General features: G+C 46.9%; 1 protein-coding gene across 1 annotated transcript in view; it reads left to right on the top strand.

Annotated features, from left to right (window-relative positions):
• IARS2 (isoleucyl-tRNA synthetase 2, mitochondrial) overlaps positions 1-12,983 on the top strand; it is a 33,533-nt gene extending 20,550 nt beyond the window's left edge. The window contains exons 13-23 of the mRNA XM_059677785.1: positions 1,073-1,175; positions 1,853-1,946; positions 5,166-5,274; positions 6,239-6,341; positions 7,184-7,309; positions 8,024-8,155; positions 8,471-8,577; positions 9,208-9,353; positions 9,977-10,167; positions 11,370-11,514; positions 12,494-12,983. Of these exons, the coding sequence (XP_059533768.1) occupies positions 1,073-1,175; positions 1,853-1,946; positions 5,166-5,274; positions 6,239-6,341; positions 7,184-7,309; positions 8,024-8,155; positions 8,471-8,577; positions 9,208-9,353; positions 9,977-10,167; positions 11,370-11,514; positions 12,494-12,636 (1,399 nt within the window). The 3' untranslated portion in view covers positions 12,637-12,983. The remainder of the gene's footprint in view (positions 1-1,072; positions 1,176-1,852; positions 1,947-5,165; positions 5,275-6,238; positions 6,342-7,183; positions 7,310-8,023; positions 8,156-8,470; positions 8,578-9,207; positions 9,354-9,976; positions 10,168-11,369; positions 11,515-12,493) is intronic.
• Positions 12,984-13,035: the final 52 nt, after the last annotated feature.

Below are 13,035 nucleotides of genomic sequence, written 5' to 3'. Positions count from 1 at the left end.
TTTGTCTCCAGTGCTCGGAACACTGTCCGAGACATTGGAGGTGCTCAGTAGATAGTTTTGAACAAATGAAGTTTATTATTTGCATCACAGAGAACAACCAGGACTTAGAGGTGTGTTAGTGCTTGAGCGCGGTCTCTATAAAAAGTGGCAGCTTGGCACTTGTCAGGATGGCAGCCTGGGTATCTGTTGTCCAAGGGGACGTCCTGGTGTTGGGGGTGTTCTGGTGAGGCGCTGTCTGTGCACATGGACGTGGACTCAGGCCTGTGAGCTGTGACGGGCACTGGAAGTGTCTGAGGGGGTTGGTGAGGCCGTTTCAGGAGTGTGGTTCTCTCAGAGCGGGATGGTGACATTCAAGGGATGAGAACTGGGGAGAAGTGAGACCATTGCACCATCCAGAATCGTGGCAGAGAGGTTGCACGAATTCAGTATTAGATCAAGAACAAGTTGGAGCAATATTTCAAAGGTAGGGCTGTCAGGATGTGCTGCTTTGGGGCAGGAATTGGGGGCGGGCGGGTAACTAAGAGGTTTTGAATATAAGTACTGGAATAGGAAATAGATGGATAGAAATAGGGAAATGAGTAACTGAAATAGGAAAAGTTTTTTTCTTTTAAGGGATCCATATGAGTTAATATTATTTTTGAGATATATTGGTATTATTTATATTGAATTTAAGATGATAGCATCAGCCGAGTGAGCATCAGCCGAGTGAGCAAGTAATTGAAGAGAATACCATTAAAGCAGTGGTTCTCAACCTTCCTAATGCCGTGACCCTTTAATACAGTTCCTCATGTTGTGGTGACCCCCAATTTCATTGTTACAAATGGAACATAATTAAAGCACAGTGATTAATCACAAAAACAGTATGTAATTATACATGTGTTTTCCAATGGTCTTAGGCGACCCCTGTGAAAGGGTTGTTTGACCCACAGGTTGAGAACCGCTGCACTAAAGTTTGGGGAAAGGATAGGAAAATATCCTGCGATAGGAAAAATATTACTTTTTAAAACATTTAAAATGTTGGTATTAATCACAGCAGTTAATGGAACAACTCTGTCTTGTCCCCGTCAAACAGCCAGACCATTGAGCACATTGCTAAGCTGGTGGAGCAGCATGGCAGCGATGTCTGGTGGACTCTCCCCCCCGAGCAGCTCCTGCCTAAGGAAGTCTTATCTCAGGTAAAGTTCCCTTCGTCAGTCACCAGCCTCTGTGTGCATTGCATGACTTACCAGCAACAGAAGACAGTCTTGGGAGTTAAAAAAGTAGGTACAATCTCATGTAAAGCAAGCATGTCAAACGCTGCCGGCGGGCCACGAGTTCGACACGCTTGATGTAAAGTGAAGGAGCCATTCACTGTAAATAGAAGTCAGTGCGTGGAGGGGAGACGTTTTTGTTTAGCTAGAGAAGCTTGGTATTTAATATAGCTGAGGGGGTGAGGGTTTTTGTCATCTCATTGAGGGCCAGAGTTTTAACGGACTTGCTTAAGTAGCTGTAATTGCGAGAACAAGAGCTGACATCGGTACACCAGGACTTCGTAGGATCTGAATTAGGGGTAACCAGTGGCATCACACACCAAATATCCGAACTGGAACATAATCTCGAGAAAATAAAAACAAAAGCAACATTACAAACAGTTTTATATTTGCATGAATAAATGTGTAAATCAGGTGGCCTTACTAATTTTGGCCTGCAAATGAGTGAGTTGTATGTAATTGTGAAATGTTTGTCAGTGTTTTAAATTTAATGTGAAAATGTGAGGGTAACAGTTGCAAGCACTTCATGTCCTTTGGACTTCCGGGGATTTCTCGTTGCATTTCCGGTGACACTCAAGTGCTCTTCTTACCTGTCTCCTCAGGTTGGGGGTCCCGACGCCTTGGAGTACGAGCCGGGCCGGGACATCCTGGACATCTGGTTTGACAGCGGGACCTCCTGGGCCTGTGTGCTTCCAGGTGATTACATCGGAGTCTACACACCAGCCAGGCAGTTTTAGACTGTGCAGACGGTACTTAGCAGAAATCTATAGCCAGGATCCCTCTGGCTTTACTTGGGAGATCTGCTCTAAGTAATCTGAGATTGGAAGGACCCTTGGAGGTCATTCAGTCTGAGGATTTGTACACTTCGTGTTTGTTTTTCCAAATGAAATTTTATACGGAACCTCAATACATGAGATAGAGAAAAATGGGAGTTCTCTCCCTCCTTTAGCCTCCCCGGCCCACCTGGCCACCCCGAGGCACCCGGTTCTATAGCAGAAAGTGTGGACATCACGGAAACGGTCTGCCCAGCATTTTTCAGCAGAGGCAGTGAGACTGAATTAGAGGCCAGTTAGGGGCTGGTCACATAACCTAGAGTCAGGCTCTGGGACTCAGTACCTGGCTTTCAGTTCTCCTTCTCTACTACATGCCCCCCTCCCCCCCCCAGTATGAACAACTGACTACTTTTACACTTACTCCTAGTTAGGGTGAGCCTGTGACTCACTGGCTAAAGGGAAAGGAGCGACTGGGCAGGAACTAGGCGAGCAGGAGAAGGTGCACACCAGAGGATGTGTTCGGTTGCTGGGGGAGAATGTCCTTGGGGATACTAAGTGGAAAGTTCGCGATAAAGCGAAGTATGCGGTGGGTCATCCCTGGGAGGGAGGAGACGGGATGAGGTGCCCCGGGAGCAGTGGCAGCTCAGGCAGGTGCTTGCACTGCTCTGAAGGACCGGCTTTGGCCCAAGAGGCCCTGGGAGCAAGGGAGTGTGGGGAAATGGCTTGTCTGTGCAGAGGCCGCTGTTAAAGGGATAGGAGGGGATTGTCCTGAGGTTTTCCCGGAGGCATGCTCTGGCTCGAGGCCGCAGTCGGGGGAGGACAGCAGTATGGATCCCAGTAGGGGAACCATTCCTGCACTTGGCCTTTCAGCTTAGGAAATTGGAAAAGCAAAATGTATGTAAATCCATGTTTACTCTATATTACAGCTAAAATATACAGAGTAACATGGCCAAGTGTAAGTTATATTAATACAGTATTTTATTTTTCTATGTAGGAATTTTCAGAATTAGTATTTCATAAGTTTCTCCCACTGTATTTAAGAGAAAACATGTGACCTAGTGCTCATGTACATTTCAGAGTTCACTAACTGCTTTGGCTTTGGTGAGAATTGCTGCTGCTAGCATTGTTGCTTTATAATTTCTGGAGTGGTTTTACATCACCAAGCACATCATCGCGTGCCAGTTATACCTGGTCATTGCCTGGGTCACAGAACGGGGGAATGCCATTAAGGACCCCCCTCCCCGTCGCCCCCTGCCCTGTCCGTGGTGCTGATGGCGTTTAGTTATTCTGTTTCTAGTTTGTGATGTTCTGAACCAAATATTTGTGGCAGAAATACTTTATTAAATGAAACTTATGACAAAAATACACCTGATGAGCAAACCATGTTTTACTTCCCTGTCACATTTGGGTAATTAATTCAAAGGAAGAAAATTAATTTGTTATTTAAAGATGTATGTTGCATGCATAGGACGCTGCCAGAATATAAACTACTTTTATGATAATACATAAGTCTCATTTTAGACTGGAGTTTTCTGCTTTTTCACTCAGATCTTATATTCCTCCTCCTCAAAAAAAGTAAACAAAATAATCTTATGAGATTAGTCAATAGGAATTAGATAATTGGTTTATATTTTACCTATTTTCTTTCCTTTTATTCTTTTATGACCAAAAAAACCAACAAACTTGAAAAGATAGGCATTACACATGAAGTGGGAGTCAAGATACTAGATGAATTCATAATTCAAAAGGCCATAAAGTGAAGGTGACTTGCCTTAAAAAAACACCACAAGTCACCTTTTCCTGAGAAGGCTTGTTGTACTTCTCATTCTCAAGTGGTTGGTATCAAGTCCAATGTGAAATGACTTATTGCCTACGTCTGCATATTTCCTTGAGAGGACATTATTGAAAAATAAAATCAGCCTGATTTTGAGCTAAATTTTAGCTACCCGACTTCATCAGTACCTGCTAATGTTTAATGAGATAAATTTGGTGATTACATGGCATATGGTTTTACTTTTGCTGACAGATTTTATAGCAGTGAAAGAGATTTGGCTTATCAATTTTAACACCAGGCCAAATTCGGGTTTCATTGTGAGTTCAAGGTCAATAGAACTTAAGAAATGAAACTTGAAACTTCCTGAAAGGGACTAGTATTTTTAAGTGAATCTTATATAGGTAATAAATCATACCTGTATTTCTAAAACATTCTTTAAACATTTGCCAAAGGCATTAATTATTGCAGTGATTTTTTTAAAAACACACACCATGAATTATTTTTAAATTTTAAGTAGACTAATTTTTTGGAGCAGGTTCAGGTTCACCACCAGATGGAGTGTCGAGCACAGAGTCCCGTACCCTTTGTCCCCCCTCCCCCTCAGTCTCCCCATCAACATCCCCCACCCGATGGCACATGTGTTACCGTGGGTGAACTACATTGACACGTCATCACCACCCAGAGGCCACGGGTGACAGCAGGGTTACCTTTGCCGATGTAGATTCTGGGGTTTGAACAATGTGTAATGATACGTGTCCATCATGATAGGGTCATACAGAGTATTTCCAATGCCCTAAAAATCCTGTGTCCCGCCACTCGTCCCAACCACCCCACCCCCTCCCCTCCTACCCAGCCCCTGGCTCATGTGGCTTTTTTATAGTTTGCCCATCTTTTTACCCGGCCACTGTCAAATTAGAAGTTAATAATTTGCCCTTTATCAAGAGTTTTTTTTTTTTTCTGATTAAATGTCTTGGTTGAGCACATGTACTCCAGATTGTCTAGGTTCAGGACCCTCCCCTTATCTGTCACTGCTGCTTCTCTGCATGACCTTGTTCAAGTAGTAAAACCTCTCAGGGTCTCACCCTCCTCATCTGTAAAGTGGGGATGATAGTAATCCCTGCCTTACCGAGTTACAGTGCACAGCAAGTGAATTAACCTATAAACTTAATTACCTACGGTTTGGGAGTTCATACGCAAGGTGTATTTTCTTCATCTGGATTAATAAATTGGCAGTGAGGGTAACAGCCATTGGTTACTGAGACACAGGAAATAAACAATGTGATCACTCCATCCTTTCAGTGCTTGGGTACAGACACATTTTTGTTTTCCTATTATGACATTTCTGTACTCGTCAATGCTTGTTTTGAGGTACGGACCAAAGAGCAGACTTATACTTGGAAGGAAAAGACCAGCTTGGCGGTTGGTTTCAGTCTTCCTTGTTGACAAGTGTGGCCGTGAGGAAAAGAGCCCCTTTTAGGTGAGTATTACCCCCGAACGGAACACACTGCACGCTCTGCTTCTGCCAGGTCTGCCAGTGTGGGGAGCTTGTGCCAAACACCACCTTTCCTGAGCTTGCCGTCTCCAGTCTCATGAGACAAGGCAGAGTTTGAAGGGAGAGAGAGGGAGAGAGGAGAGAGAGAGAGAGAGAGAGAGAGAGGAAGGAGGTAACAATGCAGAAATGTCTGGTCACTGATATGGGACTCGGCACTGACCGGAGAACAGGGAAACCTGCGGAGAGCGAGGCCTCCAATGTGGTCGGACTCGACTCAGAGGGACGGAGACAAGGGCGTCCGAGGTCGATCGAAGGCAGTCTGGGCTCAGATGTCCTTACATTCGTAATCTCCAGAAGTGGCTACTGTACTGAACAATCCCATTAGGAGGTTTATTAAATTAGGGATTCCTAGTTATAGGTAATTGCTTTTGTTTGTACAAATATGTGTATAGAGGTACTAATCAGAAATATTCTGAAAGCGCTTAATAACACTTTTGCTATCTTACTATGAAAACCCATTCCAGCAAATTTAAATGTTTGCTTCTTGTATAACATGCTTTTCTAAGCCAATAGAACAGCAGGTATTTTTCTCTTAAATTGCCTTTTTCAAGATAATTGGAGGTGATAATCTGCTCTTTTTAAAACATACTTTTTCCCGGTTAGTTTCAATGATCAAAACCAGCACATAATAGATGCTCAGGAAATACTTATTTAGGGAACGTAAACATCAAGAACGTTTCTGTGTATAAGTAGAGAGCTTACTATTTAACAATCATGATAAATGAGCTGCTGAAATTGGACTTTCAAGAAAAGCTCTCCTACATAATCTGTCAAGAAAACCCCCATTTTTGTGTTAAACGAAGATACTCTTTTAAAGCGATAGGTCACCTTCAAAATGATGGGGATGATTGTTATGACGGTTATTATAACAGCCGATTTGCCTTCTCAGGACGGTGGTGGTCCATGGGTTCACCCTTGGAGAGAAGGGAGAGAAGATGTCCAAGTCTCTAGGGAATGTCATTGATCCCGATGTTGTCATCAATGGAGGAAAAGTAGGTGACTTTTCAACATTCCTTTTATATTGGTTTTAAGGCCCCAGACCCTTCATGTAGTCACTTCAGTGTTAAAAAAAACGAACCCATCTTTTATATGAATAGCAGATGCCTTACTGTGTCCTAAAACTAGACTCTTAAATAATATGATTTTAAAGAAAAAGGGAAGGGCTTGGATTTCCGCCCTTTTAGACCCATTTCTGGTCTGAATCTTTAGGTAGGTCCTGAGCCCTGCTACCCCTTTTTTAATGGTCTGAGCTCTGAACTGCAATTTTACATTTACATGGAAATGATCTAAGAAAAAAATGAAATTGCCACTTCTAAATGCATGTTTCATTATTCTTGGAAATTCTGCTCTTTAAAGCACGCCATTAATGAACATGAAATCTGGGGTTGCTGATAATTTGGTTAATTTTGAAGTTGTTTGCATAAGAGAAATCACGGACTGTTGTTCCTTTGGCCTTTTACGGCCCTCCTAATGGCCAGGAGTCATTTCCCTGTGTACAGAGTTGCTAGGGAACATTGAGAGGGAAAGCAGCCCTTCCCTCCCTCACGGAGACATCCGGGCGCGGCTCTGTCTGGGCAGCCACCGTGACCGGGGAAGCGGTGTGTTAGCATCTGCACGGTACACAGGACTGCAGGGGGCACTCCCTTTTCCTGTGCGGTTTCAGAGGCAGCCTGACTCCTGAGTGTAGCCCTCCTTTCATTCCAGTGCAGGCGTCTGTTCGCTCACCTGTGCTCAAACCTTTGGGCGTAGGAATACCAGGAAGGCTTGTTCACCTGCTTGGAACAGAAATGGAAGCCATGTTTATGTTTGTGTGTGTTTTCCCCTCAATGAAAAGGATCAAAGCAAAGAGCCTCCTTATGGTGCTGATGTCCTTCGCTGGTGGGTCGCCGAGTCCAACGTCTTCACTGAGGTGACACTGGGTCCCTCTGCACTGAATGCCGCCCGAGAGGACATCTCCAAGGTCAGAGCTCCGGCGTCCTGTTGCCCCGTGAAACGTTTACCAGACCATTATTTTTAAAACAGGCACGGTTTGTGTGGCACTGCAAATCTGATGAGCATTGACAAATATCCTATATGATTTAACAAATCAGTAATAATTTTATACACTGTCTTTTTATTATTAAATATATAGCATAATACATGAAATTGTGCTAATATTTTTGGGGGAGGCTGCATTTTATTTGAAAATCCACCCATTTTTGCTGACAGGCATGTTAACATTGTAAACAAAAATAGAAACTGCCGAGACAATGCAGCAAGTATGCTGGACCTCCCACACAGAATCGATTCCTGCAGCAAACGGTCGCCTAAGGCCCCGCTCAGCCCACGTTACGTAAGAGGCTCACCCAGGCGCTGATCACAGCGCAGTGTATTTCTTCATTAAGGAGACTCTAGTCTGGACATGGAAGATACCATTTCCCCCTATTTAAAAGGCACATGCTGACTGTACCTTAGTGGTGGTTTCTATACCTGGGCTCTTAAAATGAGTTTCATGTTTTTTTTGCATTTGTAGTCTTATTTAGGAATGTTATTTAAAAAGTATCCCATTGAGAAAGTATAAATGCTTATTTATACAACATGAGTTGGATAAAACCTAATTGCAGAGAAATAGAAATAAGAGACCTTTACAGTAAGAGCGTAAAAGCTGTAGACATTTTTTTATTGTTTTCAATAGCTTAGGAACACACTCCGCTTTCTTTTGGGAAATGTGGCTGGTTTCAACCCGGAGACAGATTCCATCCCCGTGAACAAGATGTACGTCCTAGACCAGTACGTGCTGCACTTGCTGCAGGACTTGGCCAGCAAGGTGAGTGGGCGCCGGTCAGCCTTTGGGAAGTGGGAACACCAGCACTGTTACGTGGTGAAATCCGAGGTGCAGCAAGGAAATTGCTAGAAATTGTAGCTCCGGCCCTGAGGAAAGTTACCCTTGATAAACCCCACATGCTCCGAGGTTGACCTGAGGTCTTAAGTCTTACGACCTCTTTCCAATAGGCCCAGGTATCTGCTCAAACCACCTTTTCTCCCCAGATCAGCTGTTTCTAGGGAACACATTTTGCTAATGACAACCTGCACTTCCCTTTGCGTATCCCAGCGTGCCAATGTTTCTGCCTTTGTTCCCTAGATCACCGATTCATATAAACAGTACGATTTCGGAAAAGTGATTCGGCTGTTACAGGCCTTTTACACCAGAGAACTTTCCAACTTTTACTTCAGCATAATCAAAGACAGGTATGTACGGCTGAGCAGTCACGTACTCAAGGGTTGCTCGTCTGTTCTGCTTGGCAAGGGCTGGGCATCCCGTTGTGAGCAGGTGGGCAGCTGGGCGGTACCAAGGTGGATTCTAGAGTGAAGGCTGCCTCTTCCTGGCTTTGTGATTCGGGGCGGCTGACGCCACCTCCGTTATGACAATGAAAGAAAACACGGTCACGTGCTCGGTGCTGTGTGTGATGCAGCGCTCAGCAGTAGCTGCTCTGGATGCTTATCTCTGGGAGTTAGTAAAGTGCAAGGGCCGGCAGCCTTGTAGGGGCCACATTCAAAGACCCCGATAAATTACTAGTTTGGTTGGCCTTTAACGCAGTAGCCCAGGCCCTATCACCTGGAGAGGGGAGTTGGAGGTGCAGAGCTGCTGAGAGGTTTTGAGGCGGTGGGCACACTGGGAGGAGGAGAGCGCAGGGGAGGGAGGAGGAGAGCGCAGGGGAGAGTGTTAGGGGGAACATGTAGGACAGAGGGTCTTACTCTTGAATTCGAAGGGGATTAGAGTTAGACCCATGAATTAGCCGCTGTAAGCATGAGCTGGACCCGGGACAGGTCGTGTTGGCAGCCAGTGTGGCCAGCTGCTGAGTAAGCTGTCCTGTGCAGGCTGTATTGTGAAAAGGCGAGTGACCCCAAGCGCCGCTCATGCCAGACTGCGCTGGCGGAAATTCTGGACGTCATAGTCCGCTCGTTCGCGCCCATTCTTCCTCACTTGGCTGAAGAGGTGTTCCAGCACGTGCCTTACCTGAAAGGTAAGGGCAGCGACTTGCTCCCTAAATGAGAAAGGTGCTGATGAGGGTGTGACTGCTGATGGCAGGCCCTCACCTAAGGGCCCTGACCCCCCTGAGTGAGTGATGGGGTGGCACACCTAGTCCCTCGGCACCTGTTGTGGAGGGTCGGGGGGCTTCAGAGGGGCCTGGACGTGCTTTCTGGAATGTTAGTAGCTCAGTGACATTGAGAAATCACTTTCCCTTTAATATTTATAAAGGTCAGAAACATTAAATTTTATCACAACGAAGTATAGTGTTTTTTATAAGCTTTTTTCCTCTGATTGGATTAAACTTAGAGGAAAATCAGAAACTATAAATCTGACTACCCCCAAAACAACTACTGTTACTATTGGATAGTTCTCTTTGCTTCTAGGCATCTTTTTTCCTTTGAGATCTCACTATATGTTTTATCCTTTGTTTAAATTGAGCATGATCTCCAAATGTTCACATAAATAAATGTCTGGTAAACAGGATAGCTCCGTAATATTCCCTCCCATGGTTACCTTAAATAACAGTCCTTATTTCCCATGAATAGTAAATGTTTAGTGGTTAGAGCTTTGTAGGGAGTCTGGAGTAGATGCAGATTCGTGTGTGTGTTTGTTAAGAGCCCAAGAGCGTTTTCCGCACGGGGTGGATCACCACCAGCTCCGTCTGGAAGAAGCCGGGGCTGGAGGAAGCGATGGAGAGCGCGTGCGCCATGAGGGACGCCTTCCTCAGGAGCATCCCGGGCAAGAATGCAGCCGAGCACCAGGTGACCATCGTCATCGAGCCTGGGCTACTTTTCGAGATAATCGAGGTAAGCAGTCATTTGTAGCTTTTGAAATGGTGTTAGGATCACAGTTTCACTGGAAATTTGTTTTTTAAAAATCTGTATATTGGGACAGGGAAGGTATAATTAAGTTTCACTTGAAATGCAAGCCCTCAGGGCTACTGAGATGACATGACATGTAAATCCAGGGCAGTGGCATAAGAATACACAAAAATCGGAGTTCTGTGTTAACGGTGTAGTTTTCTGAGAATTTTCGTCCATGTGGATCAGATTCAAAACAAATCCAAAACAAGATTTCCATTTTTTTCTTGAATTCTGGGAAAAAGATCATTTGTTCCAGCAGATTGCCATGTGATCTCAGAACATTCACCCTATTTTTATCTCCAAAGTTCTGTCCAGTTTTCTAAAAAATGACCATCTTGGTTGGTAAGCTCAGTTTGAATTTTTTAAGTCGTACTTGATCCAAAGCTGAGGCTTGAAGTCGCTAGTAGATGAGATTGTCAGTCAGAATAGAGAATTGAGAAGAGACCCACATTCTGTGGTTGGGAAGTTCTGGCTCCTTCATTTTACGAGTGAGGAGATGGGGCTGCTGATCCTGACCCGGCCGAGGCCACACAGCCCGACTGGGTTTGTCCCTACGTGTCACGTGTCCTTTGATTCAGACGCTCTGAGTAATAAGCTGAAAATACAGCTGGTTTGGATCATTTATATTGGAAAAAACGTGACTATATTTTCCTTGGGAATTACACTAAGTAGCTGTCAGATGAGGTCCTGGTTCTGTCAATTACTAATCACATGATTTGTTAAAACCAAATTAGTCTCTTTGAATCTCCTGTTTTCTCATGAGCTTTTTAAAAGGCGTGTCCCTTAGCTCACGGGCATTTTGAGGATCAAAATCACAATGAAAAACGTGAAGTGGGCATCGTACACCCCAGTTAGTGTCCTCGTACGCGGATGGTGCCGTGTCAGGTGGTGCCAACCCCGCGCCTACGGGCAGCAGCACGATGCAGGGTGGCGCCCGGGGGGCTGAGAGCTGGGCAGCTGGACTCCTGGAGCCTGCGTCCCCGTTTGATTGGACGATTCCGTTCCACCCTTTCACACTAGTAAGGACTGACGTGTGTTAGTGGAGTAGCGTCGGGGCAGCGGTAGAGGGTTTCTCACGAACACGCAGTGTCTGATCTCAGTTTACGTGACACCGAGCTCAGTGACTCTCCCGTGCTCACTGCCAGATGCTGCAGGCGGAGGAGACGTCCAGCACCTCCCAGCTGAACGAGCTCATGATGGCTTCCCAGACCACGCTCCTCCCCCAGGACCCGCCTGCCATGCCTGCGGACGCCACCGAGCTGAGAGGGACGTTCCTGATCAACCTGGAAGGTGAGGAGGGAGGAGGGAGGACGAGCGGGACCTGGAGCACGGGCTGGCGTCCAGTGGCGCCTGTGCTCTGAAGGCACCTCCCATGGGGACTGGCAGTTCCTCAACAGCTCTGGACAGTGTCCCACCCGACGAGCTGGGGGACACAGTGCCAGGGCTGGAAGGGGGTTCCTTCTGTCCTGACACACAGTGGCCGTCAGCACCCTCACTCCTGTTTGGCCTCTGTGTCCCCCTGTCCTGTGATAACCGGAATCCGAGTGCTGCCGGCCCTGCCCACCCTTCCCGCGTTGACTCTAAGATGTCCGGGGTAGACCCCAAATTACACCAGCACGCAGCTGTCCAGGAGGAGGGGAAGAGTTCTATGGAACCCATTCCCGAGTGAGGTGTCTGTCAGCCTCACTCCTGCTCACTGATGGACGTGGAGACGGGAAAGGGGGTGCTGCCCGTCCTTCCTCCGGGGCTCAGGTCCCGGCAGGACGCGCTGGCTTCTAGGCAGCTCGGGCCGCGCAGCGAGGCCTCTGCTCGGCTTGCTCCCCCCGACGCTGACGTCCGGTCTTGGTGCGACGACTAGACACTAACTTAGTTAGCAGTTTGACGTCTGAGGGTCTTCATAGTGGAGGAAGGTGTCGTGTCCTTTCGTCCAGACCAGGAAAAGCGGGGACACTGCAGCTGTCTCTCGACTGTGGCTCTTTTAAAATTCTTAAATTCACTGCCTTTCCAGCCACATACTTACCAGAACGATCCCAGATTGGGAGCCGGAGGGCTGCCTGAGTTAGGTATGGAGCCCGGAGCTGAGCTGGGGAGCAATCAGTTCACCTCCCGTTCCCTTCAGCTGTGCGAGTCTGTCTCGGCTACATACGTATGTCAGGTGACAGGCTTTCCCACGGCAGGAAGGAGAAAGCTCCAAAAAGGAGCCCCTGCAGAACCAACGGCAACAGCGGGGCGAGGTGAGTGGCCCGTCAAGCACGCGTTTCCTCCACAGGCGGTGACATCCGGGAAGAGTCCGAGTATAAAGTGATCGTCACGCCCACGACCAGAGAGAAGTGCCCTCGCTGCTGGAAGTACACCGCCGAGGCCTCAGACACGCTCTGTCCCCGCTGCGCCGACGTCGTCGGGGGGAAGTAGTGCCTCGCGCTGCTGACAGCCGCTCCCAGCACGACCCGGCAGGACCGCTGCGGGTCCGGTGGACTGTTTACAACCCGGGGAGAAACGCTTAGGCCCCGAGTGGAGGGTGAGCGCCAGTCAGAATGCTAAGCTTTTCCTGTCGCCGGATAAGACCATGTGTATATACCTGCAGGCATCCCATGTGCAGACGGAGACTGGGGTATCCACGATGGACTCGCTCAGAACACGGGCACCGAGTCCGCTTACCTTCAAGTGTGCTGAGCAGGGAACGTTTTATATTTTACTAATCTTCCTGACTCAGTACTCCAGCTCTCACCGTCTACAAATAAAGGCATTCTGGAAAGCGAGTGGTGTTGGTGCAGAAGTTGTGCGATGCACGCAGAGGTTTGCAGGGCACTG

The sequence above is a fragment of the Myotis daubentonii genome, chromosome 20 (genome assembly GCF_963259705.1).
Source record: "Myotis daubentonii chromosome 20, mMyoDau2.1, whole genome shotgun sequence".
NCBI lineage: Eukaryota > Metazoa > Chordata > Mammalia > Chiroptera > Vespertilionidae > Myotis > Myotis daubentonii.
This window is presented reverse-complemented; position numbering and strand designations above follow the sequence as displayed.